This window comes from Alligator mississippiensis, chromosome 2 (genome assembly GCF_030867095.1).
Source record: "Alligator mississippiensis isolate rAllMis1 chromosome 2, rAllMis1, whole genome shotgun sequence".
NCBI lineage: Eukaryota > Metazoa > Chordata > Crocodylia > Alligatoridae > Alligator > Alligator mississippiensis.
Window position 1 is genome coordinate 171328867 of NC_081825.1, and position 18788 is coordinate 171347654.

General features: G+C 54.1%; 1 protein-coding gene across 1 annotated transcript in view; it reads left to right on the forward strand.

The window, feature by feature from the left end:
- The window catches only part of PLEKHG3 (pleckstrin homology and RhoGEF domain containing G3), a 33428-nt gene extending 15825 nt beyond the window's left edge, over positions 1-17603 (forward strand). The window contains 14 exon segments of the mRNA XM_059722420.1: positions 2404-2535; positions 3091-3273; positions 3899-3991; positions 4253-4339; positions 4592-4625; positions 5023-5133; positions 8613-8708; positions 9099-9137; positions 10677-10801; positions 10804-10962; positions 11394-11627; positions 12409-12522; positions 14347-15838; positions 16411-17603. Coding sequence (XP_059578403.1) covers positions 2404-2535; positions 3091-3273; positions 3899-3991; positions 4253-4339; positions 4592-4625; positions 5023-5133; positions 8613-8708; positions 9099-9137; positions 10677-10801; positions 10804-10962; positions 11394-11627; positions 12409-12522; positions 14347-15838; positions 16411-17177 — 3666 coding nt within the window. The 3' untranslated portion in view covers positions 17178-17603.
- The last annotated feature ends 1185 nt before the right edge of the window (positions 17604-18788 follow it).

Here is an 18788-nt window from a genome sequence, read left to right on the forward strand (position 1 = left end):
GTCCACTACCCCCACCCCAGCTCTTGCCCACACCTACCTGGTATCTTCCCTGTGCTGCTGCCTCCTGGCCCCTCCCTTCTCATGTCTAAGGCAGCCCCTCCATCCATCTAGAAAAGGGCAAATATAGTACCCATCTTTAAGGCGAAGAGAAAGGATCTAAGGGACTACCAGCCAGTCAGCCTGACCTCTATAGTTGGAAAGTTCTCAGAGCAGGCTCTCAAGGAATCTCCATTATAAAGCATCTAGAGGAGAACAAGGTGAGATCAGTAACAGTCGGCATGAATTCACCAAGAACAAGTCATACCTCACTAACCTGAATTCCTTCTGCGGTAGTGTCAGGCTCTGTGGATGAGGGGAGAGCAGTGGGCATGGTATATCTTGCTTTTAGCAAGGCTTTTGACACAGTATCCCACGACATTCCCATCAACAAGCTAAGGAAATATAGACCAGGGCTCAGAGGGTAGTAATCAATAGCTTGTTTGATTACTAGATGTTGGCAGCTGATATCAAGTGGGGTCAGTCCTGAGGCCGGTTTTGTTCAATATCTTCATCAACAACCTGGAAGATGGGATGGAGTGCACCCTCAGCAAGTTTGCAAATGCTACCAAGTGTGGGGGAGTAGTAGATACACTGGAAGGTAATGGATAGGATTCAGAGAGACAAATTGGCAAGTTGGACGATTGGGCCAAAAGAAATGTTATGAGGTTCAATAAGGAGAAATGCAAAGTCCTGCACTTAGGACAGAACAATCCCATGTACCAGTGCAGGCTGGGGACTGAGTGGCTAAGCAGCAGCTCTGCAGAAAAGGACCTGGGGATTACAGTGAACAATAAGCTTGAATATGAGCCAGCAGTGTGCCCTTGATGCAAAGAGGGCTAATGGCATACTGAGCTGCATTAGTAGGTGTGTTGCCAGCCCGTCAAGGGAAGTGATTATTCCCCTCTATTCAGCACTGGTGAGGTCACATCGGGAGTACTGTGTCCAGTTTTGGGCCCCCCACTACAAATTGGTGGGCCAATTTGTGGGCAAATTGGAGAGAGTCCAATGTAGGATGACAAAAATGGTTGGGGGTCTGGGGCGCACATGAGGAAAGGCTGAGGGAACTGATCTTATTTAGTCTGGAGAAGAGAAGACTAAGGGAGGATTGAATAGCAGCCTTCAACTACCAGAAGTGTGGTTCTAAAGAGGATGGAATTAGACTGTTCTCAGTGGTGGCAGATGACAGAACAAGGAGCAATGGTCTCAAGTTGCAGCAAGGGAAGTTTAGGTTAGATATTAGGAAAAACTTTCTCACTAGGAAGGTAAGAAAACAGTGGAACAGGTTACCCAGAGAGGTTGTGGAATCTCCATTCTTGAAGGTTTTTAAGACCCGGCTAGACAAAACCTTGGCTGGAATTATATGGTTGGGGCTTATCCTGCTTTGAGGACAAGATGGTTGGACTAGATGACCTCCTGAGATCGCTTCTAACCCTAACTTTCTACGATTGTGTAAACTGAATATGAGCCAACAGTGTCCTCTTGTTGTAAAAAAGCCAACAGCACTCTGGGTTGTATTAACAGGAGTGTCGCTTTACAGATCAAGGGAAGTGATTCTTATGCTCTTTTCAGCACTGGTGAGGCCTCATCCTGGAGTACTGTGTCCAGGGCCACATACTTCAAGAAGGATGTGGACAGTTTGGAAAGAGTCCAGCACAGGACAGCAAAAATGAGCAGGGGCCTGGGAGACCAGACATATGAGAAAAAGCAGAATAAACTAGGATTATTTAGAAGAGAAGACTGAGGGAGGATTTGATAACAGTCTTCAAATACCTGTAAGGTTATTATAGAGATGATGGGCTTTTCCCTGTACCTGTAGGGGACAGGACTAGGAACAATGGCCTCAAGGTGTAGCAGAGGGAAATTTAGGTTGGAGATTAGGAGGAACTTTCTGATCATGAGAGTGGTCAGGCATTGGAACAGGCTACCTAGAGAAGTTGTGGAATCTCCACGCTTAGAAACTTTCAAAAGAGACTTGGCTGGATGGTTTAGTCGGGAACGATCCTGTCTTGAATAAGGGGCTGGAGTAGATGACTTTGTGAGGTCCCTTCCAGCCCTCCTTTCTTATGATCGCAGGATTGACAAGGATGCTGCACCCTATTTGAAGCTTGCACTTTGAGCATCCCCATTACACACTCCCCTGCTGCCCCAAGCCAAGCAATCCCCCCTGGCCAAGTCGGGGCAGGCCATGAGTATCTGTTAGAGAGGAAGGCTGGGGAGCAGGGATCTCAGGGCTCAGGTGGGAGGGTATGAGTGGGTCAGGTGCTGCGGGAGTAGGCCTGGGTGTGGAGCTGGCTGAGTAGGGGGCTGGGAGCTGCTTGGAAGCTGAGGGGCTGGGTGTGCCCTCATGTTCCATTGTGCCCTCAGGAGATTGCAAAGCACTTTGACTTGGCAGAGTCGGGCTACGAGGTGGTGGAGGAGGCTATTGACACCATGACCTGCGTGGCCTGGTACATCAATGACATGAAACGCAAGCATGAACACGCCGTGCGCCTGCAGGTTACTGAGAGCAGGGGAAGGTGTGGGGAGCTATGAAGGCACATGGGGATTTGGAATACAGAGGCTCCTAATCCTGTGGGGTGGGGGGAATGAGGCAGAAGGACAGTAGTGCAGAGATCAGCAATATATGGTCCACATGGCCCACTAAGCTGTCAGATCTGGGTGGCAGCTCAGCATGGGGAGTGATTGGAGCTGGGTGGTAGTTTGGTGTCAGGAATGTTATAACCAATTCAGTGGCAGGTCAGTGGCACTGCAGTGGGCAGGGGGATGGGGGAAAAGCAGCAGTAGCAGCAGGGGCTGGGTCAGCAGTATTGCCCTACCTTTGGCCCTAGCCCTGTTCATGCAGCCTACCACTCCCGAAAGGTGGCTTAACTCTTCCACTAGGGGATAGGGAGGAGGTATGTGGCAGTGGCTTTTGTGTCAGGGCTGGCAGCAAGGGTCCCTGCAGCACATTAGACTGGTTTCTGACCTAGTGTTCCCCCTAGCACTATGGCTGGGGTGAACTGAGCAACCAGACCAAGGTGTTCATACTCACCCTTGCTCTTGTCTGGTCAGGAGATCCAGTCTCTGCTGCTGAACTGGAAGGGGCCAGATCTGACCACGTATGGGGAGCTGGTGCTGGAGGGCACCTTCCGCGTTCAGCGGGTGCGCAACGAGCGTACCTTCTTCCTTTTTGACAAGACCCTGCTCATCACCAAGAAGCGTGGGGACCACTTCATCTACAAGAGCCACATCCCGGTACCTTGCTGCAGCCACAAGCAGCCTCACACTCCCTTGTGGCACTTGGTAGATGGTGGGGGGTTTCAGGGCCCCCTTTCCCAAGTGTCAGGGAGTGAGGGCATGTGTCTGGGGACTTCTCTTGCCAGGCTGTCCTGTTGCTCACTTGTGGGTTAGGGCCTAGCTACAGGAGTCTCTGCCCACTGGCTCCCTACCCACTGTACTGCCTATCCCTTCTCCCTATGCCCCTTTACCTCCCATCAGAGCAGGCTGTCTCTGGGTACAGGAAAAGCCTCACTTGTAGTTTGGCCACCTGGTGACAATACCTGCTAGCCACTGCAGTGCCTACTTAGCCTGGGGCTGAAATCCCAGGCCCAAACAGGGCAGTTGTTCCCTAGCATCAGACTTGTTCCTTGGGCAGCTCTTGATCTCTCTTCCCCCCATGCTTCATCTGCTCTCAGCCATCTCTTGACACAGCCCATCTACTCTAGGCTCTGGCTGCTCCCTGTTACCTCTCTGGCTGTCTTGCCCAGTGGTGTGCCAATGAATGGCTGCCCGGGTGGTGCAGCCTTGGGGCTGTGCCTGTGCTAGCTTCCAGGGAGAAAGCTCTGCTTCCTGATGCTGATACCTGTCTCCCACACCCCAGTGTTCCTCCTTGATGCTGATTGAGAGCACCCGAGACTCGCTGTGTTTCAGTGTCACTCACTATAAGCACAGCAAGCAGCAGTACAGCCTTCAGGTACGTGAGGAGCTGGCTGGGCAGGGCTAGGGCGGTCACAGGGCCTGGGCAGGTCAAAGTTTAGAGAGGTGCAAGGGCCAGACAGGATGTTATTGGAGGTGCATAACAGCTGGTCAGGCCTGGGGTGAAGCTGGATGGGGCAAGCTGGGGTGAGATGGGGGCTCAGGGGCTGGGCTAGAGGTGGTCAGGAAAGGTAGGCTGGGTTCAGAGCAGGGAAAGGGAAGCTGAAGGTGTTTGTAATCCATAATGTCTCTGCCTCAGGCCAGGAGCGTGGAGGAGAAGCGGGTGTGGACCCACCACATCAAGAGGCTCATCCTGGAGAATCATCATGCCATAATTCCCCAGAAGGTGAGGAGGACTGGCATCCCCAGCCAGCCTGGCCCCCCCAAACTACAGAATTGGCCTGATGCACCACCCTCAGTGTGCCAGGCTGGGGAACACAGTGCTTTATGTGGCCAGAGATGTGTGCCAGGGATGAGGCCCAGGCCCAGGGGCAGGGATTTCTGAAAGGGGGATGCAGCACCTCTGCAAGGTCCCAATGCTCTGGCATTGGCATGTTGTTCCATGCTTCACTAACCAAGAGGTCTTCTTCCTTCCTAGGCCAAGGAAGCCATCTTGGAAATGGACTCTTACTGTAAGTGCTGGCTGGCTGTGCACCTGTCTGTTTGTCCACCACTAAGGCTCTGGGGTTTTAATCCTCACTCCTGAAAAGCACCCTCTGGTCTTGAGAGTGAGAGCTGGGGCATGTGGTGTCCTGGCTCTCCATCCTTCCCTGCCCATATGCAAGAAGGGCTCACTGTAGGGTCTGATGCCTGGCCCATTGAAACTTTCAACAGCCATCTCTGAGCAGAGAGGTTGGCTCTGCACACACAGAGCAGTTGTGACCTCTCTGCATGGGGCACCTACTGAGAGAGGGCCACAATGGCTAAATTACGTGTGCTGGAGCACATCTGGGCCCACCAGGTTGCCTGAAGGAACTGGGACTGACTTTAGCTGGGCCTCATGCATGTGCTTCCTCTCTGCCCCTTCAGACCCACCTCGCTACAGGTGCAGCCCAGAGGGGCTGAAGAAAACCAGGTCAAACCAGCCCATGGATGAGGTACCAGTGCACATGCGGCACCTGGCAGGTCGTCGCCAGTCAGGTAAGAGAAGAGGGGTGGTGGGACAGGTGCAGCTGGTCATAGGGTTGGTGTGCCCATTCCCCCTTCCATCTATGGAGTCCCCACAAGCTACCAACAGTGTGAAGTGCTTATTGACTCTCACCCATGTGGCTGGCTGAACTGTGCTGGCCCAGTAAATCACTGGTGTATGCAGAACTACATCTGGTAGCTGCAGGGGCAGTTCCAAAAGTTGGCTGTCCTTCAGTTCAGCCATGTGATTGGGGTTGGAGCCTGCAGCAGGGGTTCCTCACTGTCTCTGACCTTGGGAGATTGGTTCCTGTCTGTCCTGCAAGGAAAAAGCAGGTCAGTTTGGTGTCCCTCTCCTAGGCACCTGAGTTTCTCCAAGCAGCTCCAAGAAAGAGGGTCCTGGCAGGGGAGCAGTAGTGTCCATGGTTTGGAGGAATCAGTTCAGATGCACCCTCGTGGGTCATGGCCTGGGAAAGTTCCCACTGGACTCCTCCACTCCCTAAGTGCCAGCCCTCAGCCCCATGGCTATGTATCTGACACACATATTCTTCAACAGTTGATGTAGAAGGGTGCTGTGTCTGTGTGGCACGTTGGGTGGGGGCACTGTAAGAGTGAGCACAGCAGCCTGCACTGAAAGCAGAGCAGGCAAAGGAGTGTGTCTAGTTGATCTGTGCCCATAGGACCGAGATGGTGGCAGAAGCTAGAGCTTGGGCTCCAGACAAGTCACTCTAATCCCAGGTTGACTAGGAGGCAAGAGAACTTGACTTCTTCCTGTGACATAGCAGTCCAGATGGAGGATGTGCTATGAGATACCTGGGTGGCTATGACTGATGATTAATACCACAGGGGGGGCACCATGTGGCAAATCATGACTGGGCTTGCCTTGAATTCCCCTAGCACAGTGGTTCTCAAACTTTTTTTTTCGCAGACCACTTGAAAATTGCTGAGGGTCTTGGCGGACCACTTAATAAACTTTTTTTTGTTCTACAAATCAAAGCACACAACTCATATTTTAATATCAGTAGTCTTACAAGTACAGATATTCTCAATTGTTTCGCAACCTTTCTGCAGACCACCTGAATGGAGCTCTGGTCTGCGGAGCACAGTTCGGGAACCTCTGCCCTAGCAGATTCTAGATGCAGGCCATGCCTGTCTCAGAGCCTGCTTGCTTCCTGCAACACATTTCTGTGGGCAGCAGTTCACCCCACCTCCTTTTGGCTGAACAGATCCAGCCCCTGGTCTGGAATGTTGTGGGCCTCCATTGCTTTCTCTGGAATGCTGCAAGAGCAAATGGCAGAGGGGTGGAGCTGGGAGGCTGGGACCAGCAGAAAAGGGCCTGGGGGGCTTTTCTGGAGCCAGTGGAGGCACAGGGCAAGTGCAGTTTGGCCCATCATGTGCCTGCATTACAAGACAGTCTTTGACTATGCAGTCACATGCTGCCCTACTCAGTGCATAGAATGTTTAACCTGAAGGGATGTTCACTAGGCCCATCCCGTACTGCTCAGCTCATTTTGTATAGTCTCTAACATACACTGCACATTGTCCATCCTTGCTGTATTGAAGTGCTGCACATATTCAGTAGTTCTGTGATGTACAGCCTCTGCCTCTCTTACCTCCTACCATTCATCCCCGGCTCCTAAGTTTCCTGCTGTGCTTCTTGCTGGCACATCTGAGTGCTTCCCAGCCCATCAGGAATTAATTTTTCCCACTTCACTGCTTGAGGTCATGCTATCCCATTTCACCAGCAAGGAGCTATGGTGCAAAGAGATTGTGGTCAAATGTGCCCACTGACTTTGCATGCTCAATCTATACTGTCCAGTGCTTGATCATTCAAAGCACTCAGCATTATGTATGTTCACCGCCCAGCTCCCATTGGGGTCAGTTGCAGGTAGGGGTGCTCAGCCCTTCTGCAGCTCAGACCTCAAGGGGTAAAATGAGGAGTGCACAGTTTTCAATCACATGGGGAAAATCTGGATTAAGTGATTTGCCCAGCATCATACAGGAGCTCTGTGGCAGAGGCAGGAATAAAATCCAGTGCTCCAGGCCGAGGTTCAACTATGTTAACTGTGACACTGTCCTTTCTCTCCCTGTCACTTCTTGCTTCATTTGCTTCAGGTAGGGCTGTCCAACTTCTAAGGCTGGGGTGGGGCAGGAAGTGGAAGCTGGGGGAGGGAGAAAGAGCACAGAAACCCCAGCTGAAAGCTGGAGTGATGTGGGTAGTAACAGCTGGATGGAAGCCTGGAGGCTTCAGATTAATCCCTTGTGCCCTTCCCCCTTCCATCCTTTGATCCCCATCTATCCTGGGTAGGGATCAGTGTGTGATCATGTCATCAAAGACTGTGTTGTAATGCAGATGCCCTAAGGAGTGCAGTTTGCTGCACAGGCAACTTTCATCCAGATGTTTCTGTACTTGACTTTGCCTCCTTAAAATATGTTAACCTACATTTTATGGCATCATTTCTATTTGGTTTTCAAAGAAAATTGACAGGTCATAAAGTCCATTACTGCTCACATAAGTCATCAGCAAGTCAGGTTCCTCTCACTTCACCTCACAGACTTGTGTTGCTTGAACTGAAAGAATAGCAGTGGAAGGCTATTATCTTGTATGTGCAACTTGCTGAAGAGGGAAATGTGGGCACATGCTTTGTCAGAGGGGGTTCATAGCCAGAAGATTGTAGGCTAGAAATAAGGTGCACATTTTGGCAGAAAAGGGAATGAACCCCCCCCCCCCAGCAGGGCCCCAGCCAACCCCTCTGACCAGAATGTGCTCAGCCTGCTGCGTACCCAGGCAAAGTGAAGTCCAAGGCTCTGTCACAGCACTTTTTGGGGCCAGGTGAATGACCGCACGTCCAGTTGAAAGACCTGCCCAGCTCTGCCTGTCATTGATCAATTTTGGGTGCCCTTCAGTCCTGTGCTGGGGGCACTGGGGCCCATAGGGAATAACTATTCCCCACTCCATTTACAGGCCCTTCCTGAATCAAAGCTAGCCATTTACACCCTTTCCCCACTTCATGAACTTCTATTAACTGTGGGTCTTATTTAGTCCCCTGTCCCAGGAGCACCAAGCAAATTCTCCTGCCTTTCCTTGGCATGGGATGCCAGGGAAGGGTCCCCAGTTTCTCTCCATCCTTGCATACCCCTACAAACTTTTGCCCCTGACCTGTGGCACCATTATAGAGTCCCAGCCCTGCCTCCCCTCTCCACACTAGCATGAGTCTCATTAGGTTCTGGGTTTTCTGAAGCCCTGGGGTCCTAGGTGCTGAACACTGCATGGAGTCTGGTGCCAGTCCCATGGCTGCCAAGACAGAAAGACAGGTTTGGGGCCTGGTTGCAAGAGGATCTCAGGATGTGGTCAGCAGCCCTGAAACATGGTGAGGCAAGCCATACTCCATCTTCTGTTGCCAGTGCCATGCAAACAGGGTGTGCGTAATCACTGCACCATGGGGAGACCAGATCATATGCCAGGCTCTAATAGATCTCTGTCCTATCCTTAGAACCTTTCCACTACTGCTCCCGTGCTGAGAAGCTCCCCCAGTACAACGGACCGCAGGGCTGCTTGGTGCCCGGGCGCACTGGCCGCAGGAAGTCTGGTGCGAGCAGGGGCCCAGGGCATCATTGGGTGTGGATGTCAGGAGTACTGCATGCAGTGTCTGGGGCTTGGGGTTGATCATGGAGGTGAAGCTGATCCACTGCTGCACAGTGGGGAATGGTCTGGCTAACACACATCCCCAGGCTGAGCTGACCTGTGGATACAGCTGTTAGTTTGTTACCAGGAGCAGATGGCTGATGCTGGCATGTTCTGTGGCTCAGTGCCATTTGATGCTGCTTCAAGGGCTCTGTTCTGGTGTCTGTGACTGCCGGTGTGCTGGGGAGAAAGCTGGTTTCCTGAGCTTTGTAGGGTGAAGGTGGGGTCCTCAGCCAGGGGTCCTGGGGATTGGATCACAGCAGCCCAGTTGATAACAGTTTTCTTCTTCATACAGAGCCATCCAAACAGATTCTCAAGCAACTCGGTGCTGAAGGTAAGTAAGACCCCTGCCCCACATACTGGGAGGACAGAGGCACATGGCAGAATTAGGGGGCTGCCGCTGGGGCTCTGCAGTGTGGCCATCATAGTTTAAGACACAGCTGAGCCCAGCATGTGCTGCTGGCTCCATTGGCCTTTTGTGCAGGCCAGTGGAGCCAGCAGCACAGCATAAGGGTAGGTGGGGGGAGATGGGTACAGATGCCCATCTCCCCCTACCTACCCTTGGGCCTGTGGCATCATTGCTAAGCTGCACCTGTCATGTTGGCCAGCCCACCTTTGTGCAGCCATAGGAATCATAGAAAAATAGGGCAGGAAGAGACCTCAGGAGGTAATCTTCTTCAAAACCATGCTGAGGGCAGGATCATCCCAGACTGAACCATCCTAGACCTGTGTTTAGCCTGTTCTCAAAACTTCACAAGCAACCCTATTGCATAACTATTCAGCACAGTGCCTCAAAACACCAAGAGCACCTTAGCTAGCCACAGTTAAAGCAGGAGGTGAGGGCACTGTCAGTGCCACAGTGGAGTGGGACTCAGCCCCTGGTTCCAAGGCTTCAGCCTCTGAGGCCTGGCTTGAGCACAGGCAACATGCTTAGCACTGGGGGATATGGGGCATGCTGAGTGCTTCGGGGTCAAGCCACTTGCCTGCCCTGCCCCCTCAGTGGAACAAAAAGGATCAGATCTATCTGAGGTGCCTCTGGTGCTTTGGGGATGTGCTGGTTCCTTGGGATGATACAGCAGCTACAGCTCTGCTTTGCTGGGTTGGGGAATCTCTGTTGGCCATGGAGCCATGGGAATCCCCACAGGTTGGGTGTCCCTTCCTCTCAGTCCCTGAGAGCATCTGGTTCATGCTTCAGTGATCTTCAGCTAGGCTGATTTGCTGGCTGGTGCCAGACGGTTGTGACCTAGGCTAGGCCAGAGAATCTAGCCAGCCAAAGGGTGACTTCCGCACCACTCCCCACACCAGAGGCCTGTGGAGAAAGGGTACTCTCCTTTTCCTGGACTGCCACAGCTCAGGTTATGGGCTCTGGTCTTAGGGTTCCCATAGCCCTCAGGGAGGCCATAGCCAGTGCTCTTCCCCACCCTCCCCTTCTGTGAAACAGGCAGAAAGTGGGGGTGCTGCTGCAATGGTGAAGAGGTAGCATCTGCTCGTAGCATCCTCAGCTCTCAGCAGAGCTGTCCTAGGGTCCAAGGGGAAGTGCTGCCTCCTGCATGTTTTCATCTTAGCACAGTCACCCTTCGGGGCCAGACACTGAACAACTAGCTTAGATGACCCCTCCCATCTCCCCCTTCCTGCCAAGGACACCCTCAATCTCTTCCAGTCTTAGAGACTGCACACCCTTGACCTACCCAGAAAACTCCCTTTCCCCTCTTTGGTTTGGAGCCTTTGAAGGTTATTGACTCGTGGAGGCTGGCACAAATCTGACATGATCCATACAGCAGATGATAGCAATGTTTATGCACCCCCGTCCTTGCTTCCCTACCTACACATGCCATGAACTTGTCTGACCCCAGTAATGCATTTCCACTCCCAGGCAGGGGCCATTGCCCACCCAATATGTTGTCCCCCTCCACAGCGGCTCCTGCTGACATCCATAGGGAGCAAGGTGTTCCAGGAGCCAGGCGACTGCAGGGCTGGCAGCCCTTCCTTGGTAACAATTGAGGGGGCAGCGGACAAGAAGGCAGTGGGAAAGGGCTCTTTGGAGGAGGGGATGGGGCTTGCCTCCTTTGTCCTGGAACTATCTTTCATGCCCAGCAATCCTTTTGCTAATGGCTTGTCTCCTCTCTTCCATGTGCTGGGGATGCACAGAAGGACTGAAGGTGAGATCCAAGAGTAGACAGGGACCTGTGGGAGGGCATGGAGGTCTCTATGGTGCCAGTCTGAAGGGGCCTCTCTCCTTCTAGGTGGCACTGGAACAGGCATACCTCATTGCAAGGCTCCTTCCTTGAAACCTTGGCCTATGAGCCTGTGACACTCCCAGCCCCAATGCCCTCAAATGCCATGCTCCCATCACATGCATGCCATCTGTCCTTGTGCACATGCGCACACATGCTTGTGCTCTGGCCCTGCTTTGTGTCCCAGCTGTCCCCCTACCTGTTGTAGATGTATGGAGTCAACACAGGGGGTTGGGTGTTGGGGAGTGGGAGCCACTGGGCTGGGACACCGAGCACAGCTACTAACCCCTCTCTGCCAGGCACTCTGGCAACCCACAGATGAGGTGGAGCTAAGGGCTTGTTTGTACTTCAAACAGCATACAGACAGTGATGGAGACTTCCTGGACACTGGGGAGCCCTTGCAGCCCCCCAGCAGCCTACAGCAACAGGCTGAGCCTGAGGGGGATGCAGAGGAGACAGAGGAAGAGGCCTCTGGGAAGGAGGAGGAGCAGGCTGTTGGGAAGAACTCCCTGGAGGAGCTGACAGGGAGTGACAGCAGCGAGAAGGAAACGGGGCCTGAGGAGGAGGAGGGCCCAGTGGGAGAGGAGCAGGTAGTGGACTTGGCCAGCTGCCTCCTGGCAGCACTGCACTGCTGGCATTCTTAGGCCAACACTTTGCTTTTCTCTTTTGGAGTGTCTCTCTTCAGCCTCTCTCTGCATGCTGCCCTGATGCATGGCTTGGGATTGCCATCCTGTTGCCACTCTCTAACCTCCCTCCCTCCCCCCCCATTCACCAGGCCCAGACCACTCTCCTGTGCTTAGGGGTGAAGATCCAACCTTGGTCCTGGCTTTGGAGCAAGCTGGTCACCACAGCTGTAGGGCCGTTGGCTTTTGGAGCAAAGCTTGTGCCCCTCTCTGCTCCTAGCCCTTCCCTGCCTGCTGTAGCCAAGGTGGAGTGGCTGCATGATAACCAGTGTGCTTTGCATTTTCCTCCCAGCCTAACCTGATTCCTGGGTAGAGGCTGAAGGGATTAACTGGATGATGTAGGGTATGAACTCAAGGGGATGACCCTGTCCACAGGTCTGTCTGTTCTGATGCGAGGCTTATCTGGTTCCCTCAGAGCTCTGGCCCTGTGTGGAGAAAAAACCCAGCCCCTCCAAAAAGACAGTGGTCTGCTGGAGGCTTAGGCTGCAGAGCCTCTGGAGCCTGGACATGTGGAGCAGTTGGCAGCTGCAGATGCTGACCTAGAGAGGCCATAGGGGCTGCCTGGGGGCTCTGCCATCCTGGTCTCTTGGGTTCAGGGCCTGGCACCTTTGTGCTGGGTGAGTCATACCCATGCTTGGGCACACCCATCTGGCCAGCTGTGTGAAGCCTTCCCTCTGTTTTGGCTCAGGGCAAGGGACACTGTATGCCAGCAGGACCCAAGGGTTGCAAGAGGACTGCCAGCCAGTCTCCCAGGAGCTGTGAGAAGCACCACAGCATGGAGAGGGTATTGGATGACCCAGAGGTGAGTGAGCAAAGCCTAGTGGGCCTTGTTTTTGCACCTGCCCTCAGGGCAGAAAGGGATCCCTTTAGGCAATGGCTAGACCTTGTGCTAAGAGGCTGCATCAGTTCTCCTGTGGCAGTGTGTCCTGTGTTGCACTTCCCTCTGCCCCCTGGCTGCACTGTTCCTCACAGGCACAGAGGGGGTGCTGTTGGCACTCCCAGTCCTCAGCAGGGGAAAGGTCCCTGTGGCCTGTGCACATAAACAAAATAGGCTTTATCAGGACCACTGGCAGTCAAGTAGCACCAATTCCCTGGAGCTGGGACCATCATGGTTTTACCCAGAGCAGCCCTGCAGTCCCCAGCCCAACCTCTAGAAGCAGGGGCACTGGTGACAGGTGAAGTGGCTGGATGGCAACTGGGGCTGTGTCAGCCCTTGCTTGCTCTCATGCTGCTGATTACCATGCCTATCAGGGCCCTCAGGCCCTAGACTCTGGGGTAGGCTATTCCCACTCCCCTTCTGGTGGCCCACCAGTAGTTTGGCAGGCTGAATAGGGCAACTTTGTGGACCGGATCTGGCCCGCGGTCGCATGTTTGAAACCCCTACCCTAGAGGAAAGGGGTGAGCCCTGGCATCGTGGCCAGGGTGCAGTATCGGGGCAATAGAATCATTCTGCCTGCCAGGAATCCCCTCATGGCCTCATTTGGCTGTTCCACTGGAGGAACATGACTGTATGCATGACCTGCCACCTGCCCCAGACGTAGCTGTTTGTTAGTGGTGAGCATGGCCTTTGAGACACCCACAGGGTGGAAAGGGCTTTGGAATAAGGGCAGAGCCCAGGGGTCCTGATATTCCAGCGGCCTGTTGCCCAGAAGATGCCCAGAGCCAGGCTTGGATTGGGGATTTTCCTGCTGCCCTGGGCTCTTCATGTACCATCCTTGTGCCCATGAGCTCCCAGCACAAATATCCAAGAGAACAAAACCACCATGTTCCTTCCCTGCTGTGCCTGTCTGCAGCCCATGACAGAGCTGGAAACACTATCCAGGGTCTTCCCTGTGCCCACTGGCAGTTGGAGGTAGCACATTCTGGTTCTGCAAAAACTTTTCTCATCACAGCTTCCTGTCTGATTCCCACTGCAGTGCTTACAGGGAAACTGAGGCATAGAGGTGTAAGATAAACCTGTGAGATTACAGCCAAACTGTTGGGGGAAAGCTGTCATCCTGACTGTCTACTGCTCTGATTACTGGAGGGAGCGCTTTCCTAATACTGATGCTAGAACTCAGGCATTCTGACCCCTAATCCCTGCTGCTTTGACCCCTTTGAGTCCCACTCCCCCTCTCAAAGCTGAGGAGAGAACCCAAAAGCCATGGCTCATTATGCCTCTCGTAACAATCACCAGCAGTCCCTTCCATTCCAGGCCAGTAGGTGGGAGCTGCCAATTGTCTGTAGCTGGCCTGCTTTCCTGTGCCTTCAAAACCCAGATCCCATTTTCTCTCTTCAGGAGAAAGGATATTTTAGGTAAATGAGAAGGTGGCAGAAAAGTTTTAGCCAAACATCCATGAGGATTCAGAACAAGTTTGGACATTCCTGTGGGGATGTCCAGAGTACAGACAGCGAGTCAGCCATGGCAGGCAGTCAGCCTCATGGCTCACAGAGGCCATATGGGGGACTGGTCGCATTAGGCCATTCCATAGCCCTCGTGTCAAACATAACTGTTGTGTACTAGATTCTTTGTAACCTGGGATGTCACTGTGGAAGCTGCCTCTTGGGGTGAGATTAGGGCAAAGGAGGTGCTGCTTGATGGCAGCAGCCCCCTGCATGCAATCCAACTTTTTGTCTTACTCCCCAGGCTGCCACCGACATGGAGCATGAAGAAGCTCAGGAGGTGTCACTTACTCAGGAAGAGTGCCTGGCTCAGACCTGCTCAGACCTGGAGTCAGCTCACACCCCAGAGCTGGTTCTGCCAGCCCAGCACAAAGAAGGGGAAAGGGACCAGCACCCTGACAATTCAGACCCTGCCACTTCAGAGAATGCAGAGGAGCTCAAAACCCTTAGTAGTGAGGAGGAGGATGATAATGAAGATGCAGCCCTGCATCCCCCAAGGAGCATCCTCCCACCCTCTGTGCTGGACCAGGCCAGCATCATTGCTGAGAGATTTGTCAGCAGTTTCTCCCGGCGTAGCAGCCTGGCACTGGATGAGGGCAGGGCATCTGCAGGCATCCCCACACCCCGGCTGGCTAGCCGCAGCAGCAGCATGCTGAGTCTTGAGGGCAGTGAGAAGGGGCAACGGTGTGGCAGCAGCAGTGATACCCAGAGCTGCTTCCTGCCTCTGGAGATGGCAGCAGAGGGCCAGCAGCTGCACAGTGCTGCCCGCAGCAGGGCTGCCTCACCCAGCCTTCAGGAGCCTGAACGAGCCTCTTGCCGCAGGAAAGAATCCATGCTTTCCAAGCAGGACCGGCTCCTGCTGGATAAGATCAAGAGCTACTATGACCAGGCCGAGCACCAGGATGCCAGCTTCAGCATTAAGCGCCGTGAGAGCCTGTCCTACATCCCCAAGGGGCTGGTCAAAAACTCTGTCTTCCGCATCGACAGCCTGCCATGGGCAGCAGCCAGCCAGGATACTGCTAATGCTGCCCATGGGAGACTGGGCAGCAGCATGGCTGATGGCACCAGCAGCAGGACAGCTGCCTGGGTGCTCTCTGGCCTCCCTGCAGCTCCCCTTGGCCAGCCTGAGGCAGGTGGCCCAGCCCCCATCACTGATGAGGAGTTCAGGCCACCCTCAGAGATGATCAAGGTCTGGGAGGGGATGGATAAGCAGAAAGGCAAGTCTTGGAAGGAGCAGTTGGCAGTGGGTAGGGCTGGCACCGCCACTGGCAGCACCTCAGATGGCACTGAGCAACCCATGGGTAGGAGCCAGGAAAATGGCCTGGCCACACGTGAGCCTCTCCTCATCCTGGAGGACGATGACCTGAGTGCTATCACAGAGGAGTCCACTGTGCCTTCACCTGAGAGCAAGTCTCCCACAGAGAGGGCAATGCCCCCCAGGCTGGTTTGCCACATGAAGAGGCTGGCACAGGAGCTGGGCACCAGTGATCTGGGCCAGCCCCCCCTGCTGCACCCGCGCATCCTGCAGCTCTCACCTGCTGGGGAGGTTGAGCTGTGCGAGCGTACCAAGACTCGGGTGTACCAGCTGGCACGCCAGTACAGCTTGCGGATCAAGAGGCACAAGCCAGTCCTGCAGAGACATCTCACTGAGCTGGAAGAGGACACAAGGAGCAGTGTGCCCATCCTGCTTCACCACACACAACCAGAGGCAGAGGAGGAGGAAACAGGTTCCCAGGGTACTGAGGGGGGACAGTCATGAGTTGATGAATGGGGGGAGACCCTTGGGCAATGGATTGGTCTGGGCTGGTGAACTGAGGGCTTCTGGGGTGTTTGGCTGGGGGACGTGTGGAGCAGAGGATGCTGCCTGGGGCATTGGGCTGATCCTGGGGCACTGAGAGGGGAACTCCCTGGAGTACTTACAAGGGAGGGATTTCATGGGGCAGTGAAGCTGGGGCTTCTCTGGGTAATGTGCTGGGTGGGGAGGGCTTGTATGTGCCAGAACAGCCAAGAATCTCACCTGGGGGTGATGCAGTGTCAGGGAGGGGATCTGTAACGTTACAGTTGAAAGAGCTAGCTGCCCCAGAGCTTCATTTACTGGAAAAGAAAAATGTTTGGTTGACTGGAAATTGGCTCAGGTCCAGTTCTGTGGCCAGAGGTCTGCACCCTGTGGCTGACCCATGTTCATGCACGTGTATATGTCTGTGCACTCATGCCCATGGGTAGCGTGAGCCCTTTCAAGGTGAGTCTCCCCATGAGGGAGGTCAGGCCATGACTCACCCCTTCAGTGCTGTGTTGTTTCTCTCCTCAGGCAAGCAGAAGCCAGCGCTATCCCTCACCTACGAGCAGGAGGTGATCCCGGAGCAGAGCCCACTGACCCCACATTCCACTTCGTCCTCACCCCGGCGTCCCTCTTCCACCAGTTCCTATCCAGTCTCCCCAACCAGTTTGGCCTCCCACAGTCCACTTAGCCCCATTCTGGCTGAGAAGTTCAGCTGGCCTGACGTCCGAGAGCTGCGCTCCAAGTACTCCCTTGGAAAGTCCAGTGAGGCAGGCTTTGGCCCACGTAGGCCTCCCCCAGTGAACAGGAGCCGCTCAGCACCAGAGAAGATGGCAGAGGGGCCACCAGGAGCCCTCTCAGGGAAGGCAGGCCGGAGCGGGCGGGCAACGGAGAAATCGTGGCTGGCAGCTGAGCGGAGCCGGAGTGCTGAGCAGGGCCCGGAGCCCAGCACTGGGAGCCGGCAGCACCAGCGGCAACACAGTGATGGGGCACTGTATGTTGCTGCAGAGACCTGCCTGGACAACCAGCAACGTGTGATTGTGCTGGAGAAGGTGCCACCTGAAGCTGAAAGCTATGTGCAGATCCGTTCACCCACCACCCGAGAGAAGCTTTCCCTCAAGGCTGTGGCGGAGCGCTGCAAGGTCTACCAGGATTTGGATGGCTGCCCCCAGCAAGAGTGGGAGGATGAAGAGGGCCAGCCCCAGAGGCCCATGGTCTGGGACAAGCCAGATGTTGGTCACCAGGGCCTGGTGAGGAACCTGCGGGAAAAATTCCAGACCCTGAACTCCACTTGCTGAGTGGGAGCTTGAGACAGGGCCTGGATGGGGCCTATGTCTGAGCTGGGGGAGACTAGCACCTCTTGTATATAAGAACATCTTCCTCTTTTCCCCACTCCCTCCAGCCACTACTGGCTTTGCCTGTGTCACTGCAAGCAGAGCCCATACTGGCCTGTGGCTTTGTGGGCTTTGGTGGATACTACATTTAAGGGCAGATCCTGGGGTAAGGCTGCATGGAGGGCCATGACTGTGGCTCAGGTCCACACAGCATTGTTTTGCACACTGGCACAGACAAAGCAGCATGGAGCAAGGCCAGCCCTCTGTGCCTACTGGGAGTACAGCATTTGGCAACAGTAGCCTGACTGCCACCCAGCCTACAGGAGGCCTGTATATACTAGAAGGCAGGTGTGCACAAACTTCTGTGCAATAACAGTTGCTGTCGGAGAATATGCCTCCCGCCTCTTCCTTGGGAGGGGAAATTTCTGGGGTTTTGTGCTGGAGGGATGGGAAGGGAGCAGTGTTGTCTAATACATAGAGCACTAGAGACAAACAGAACATCTACTCCTCATTCTGCCACTGACCTGCTGAGTGACCTTGGACAAAGTCCCTGCCTCTTTTGCCCACCCCCTCTCTCATCTGTTTCGGGCAGGCCCTGCCTCTTACACATGTACAACACTTGGCGCTGACGTAGCAGTGCTGGAGCTCTACTCAGCTGAGACCCCACTGGTCACAGGCTTGTTGGAGCTAGCAAAGGCAGGGACTGCTAGGCCTGCATAGGTCACAGCTTTCAGTGGGACAAGCTTAGTGCCAGGTGTAGGTGCTGCTGTGCCATTGCAGCTCATATGTGTACTGGGGACAACAAGAGCTTAGTGAAGCTTTTACTGCACCACACAGCAGGAGGAAGCCAGGCTGGACTCATCCAGGCATCAGCTGCTTGAGTCTTTGGGTCTATGGCCCAGCATCATCCAAAGGGAGTTGAACCCAGGGTGCCAGAATAGAGCCCTGCTACACTAGTATGGGTCATGTGGGGAGAGCTGCCCTTTGCAGGCTCTCTCTTACCCCACTACATGAATTTGGTTGGGGGGAAAGGGAGGCAGATTCTCCTTACTTGTGCCAGTGTGAGTAAGCGAGCACTGGAACTTGTGGTTTGTGCCTTTTTCAGACCCCTGGAGAGGAGAGAATAGTAAGGTATTATATATATATAAATTTGTATCCAAGGCCAAATTAGCCAAAACTAATTCCAAATCCAAGAGTCCAGAACCATAAGTGGCCCTACTACTGGCAAACATCCTCCACCCCACCTGGGGCTTCAGATGTTTCCAAAAACTTTGGCAGGCATCCTACTTGCAGGCCCAAGCCCGGAGGCTTGGGGTTCGGATGCCCCCGAGTTTTGCCTGCCCTTAGCCATAAGGCCCTTGGGGCAAGCAAGGAAGAAGACTCCCATTTCCATAAACTGCTGCACCTTGGCAGGTACTGAACCACACCAGAAGAGCAGTTCTCCTGTGAGGCAGTTCAGGAAAACTGCCTTCTTGGACACAGATACATGGTATTAATGTACACCATGAACAGTCAAGGTTACTGCATGTGACTGTAGGCCTCTGCCTGTCTGCCCTGACCATGGAGCATACTGGC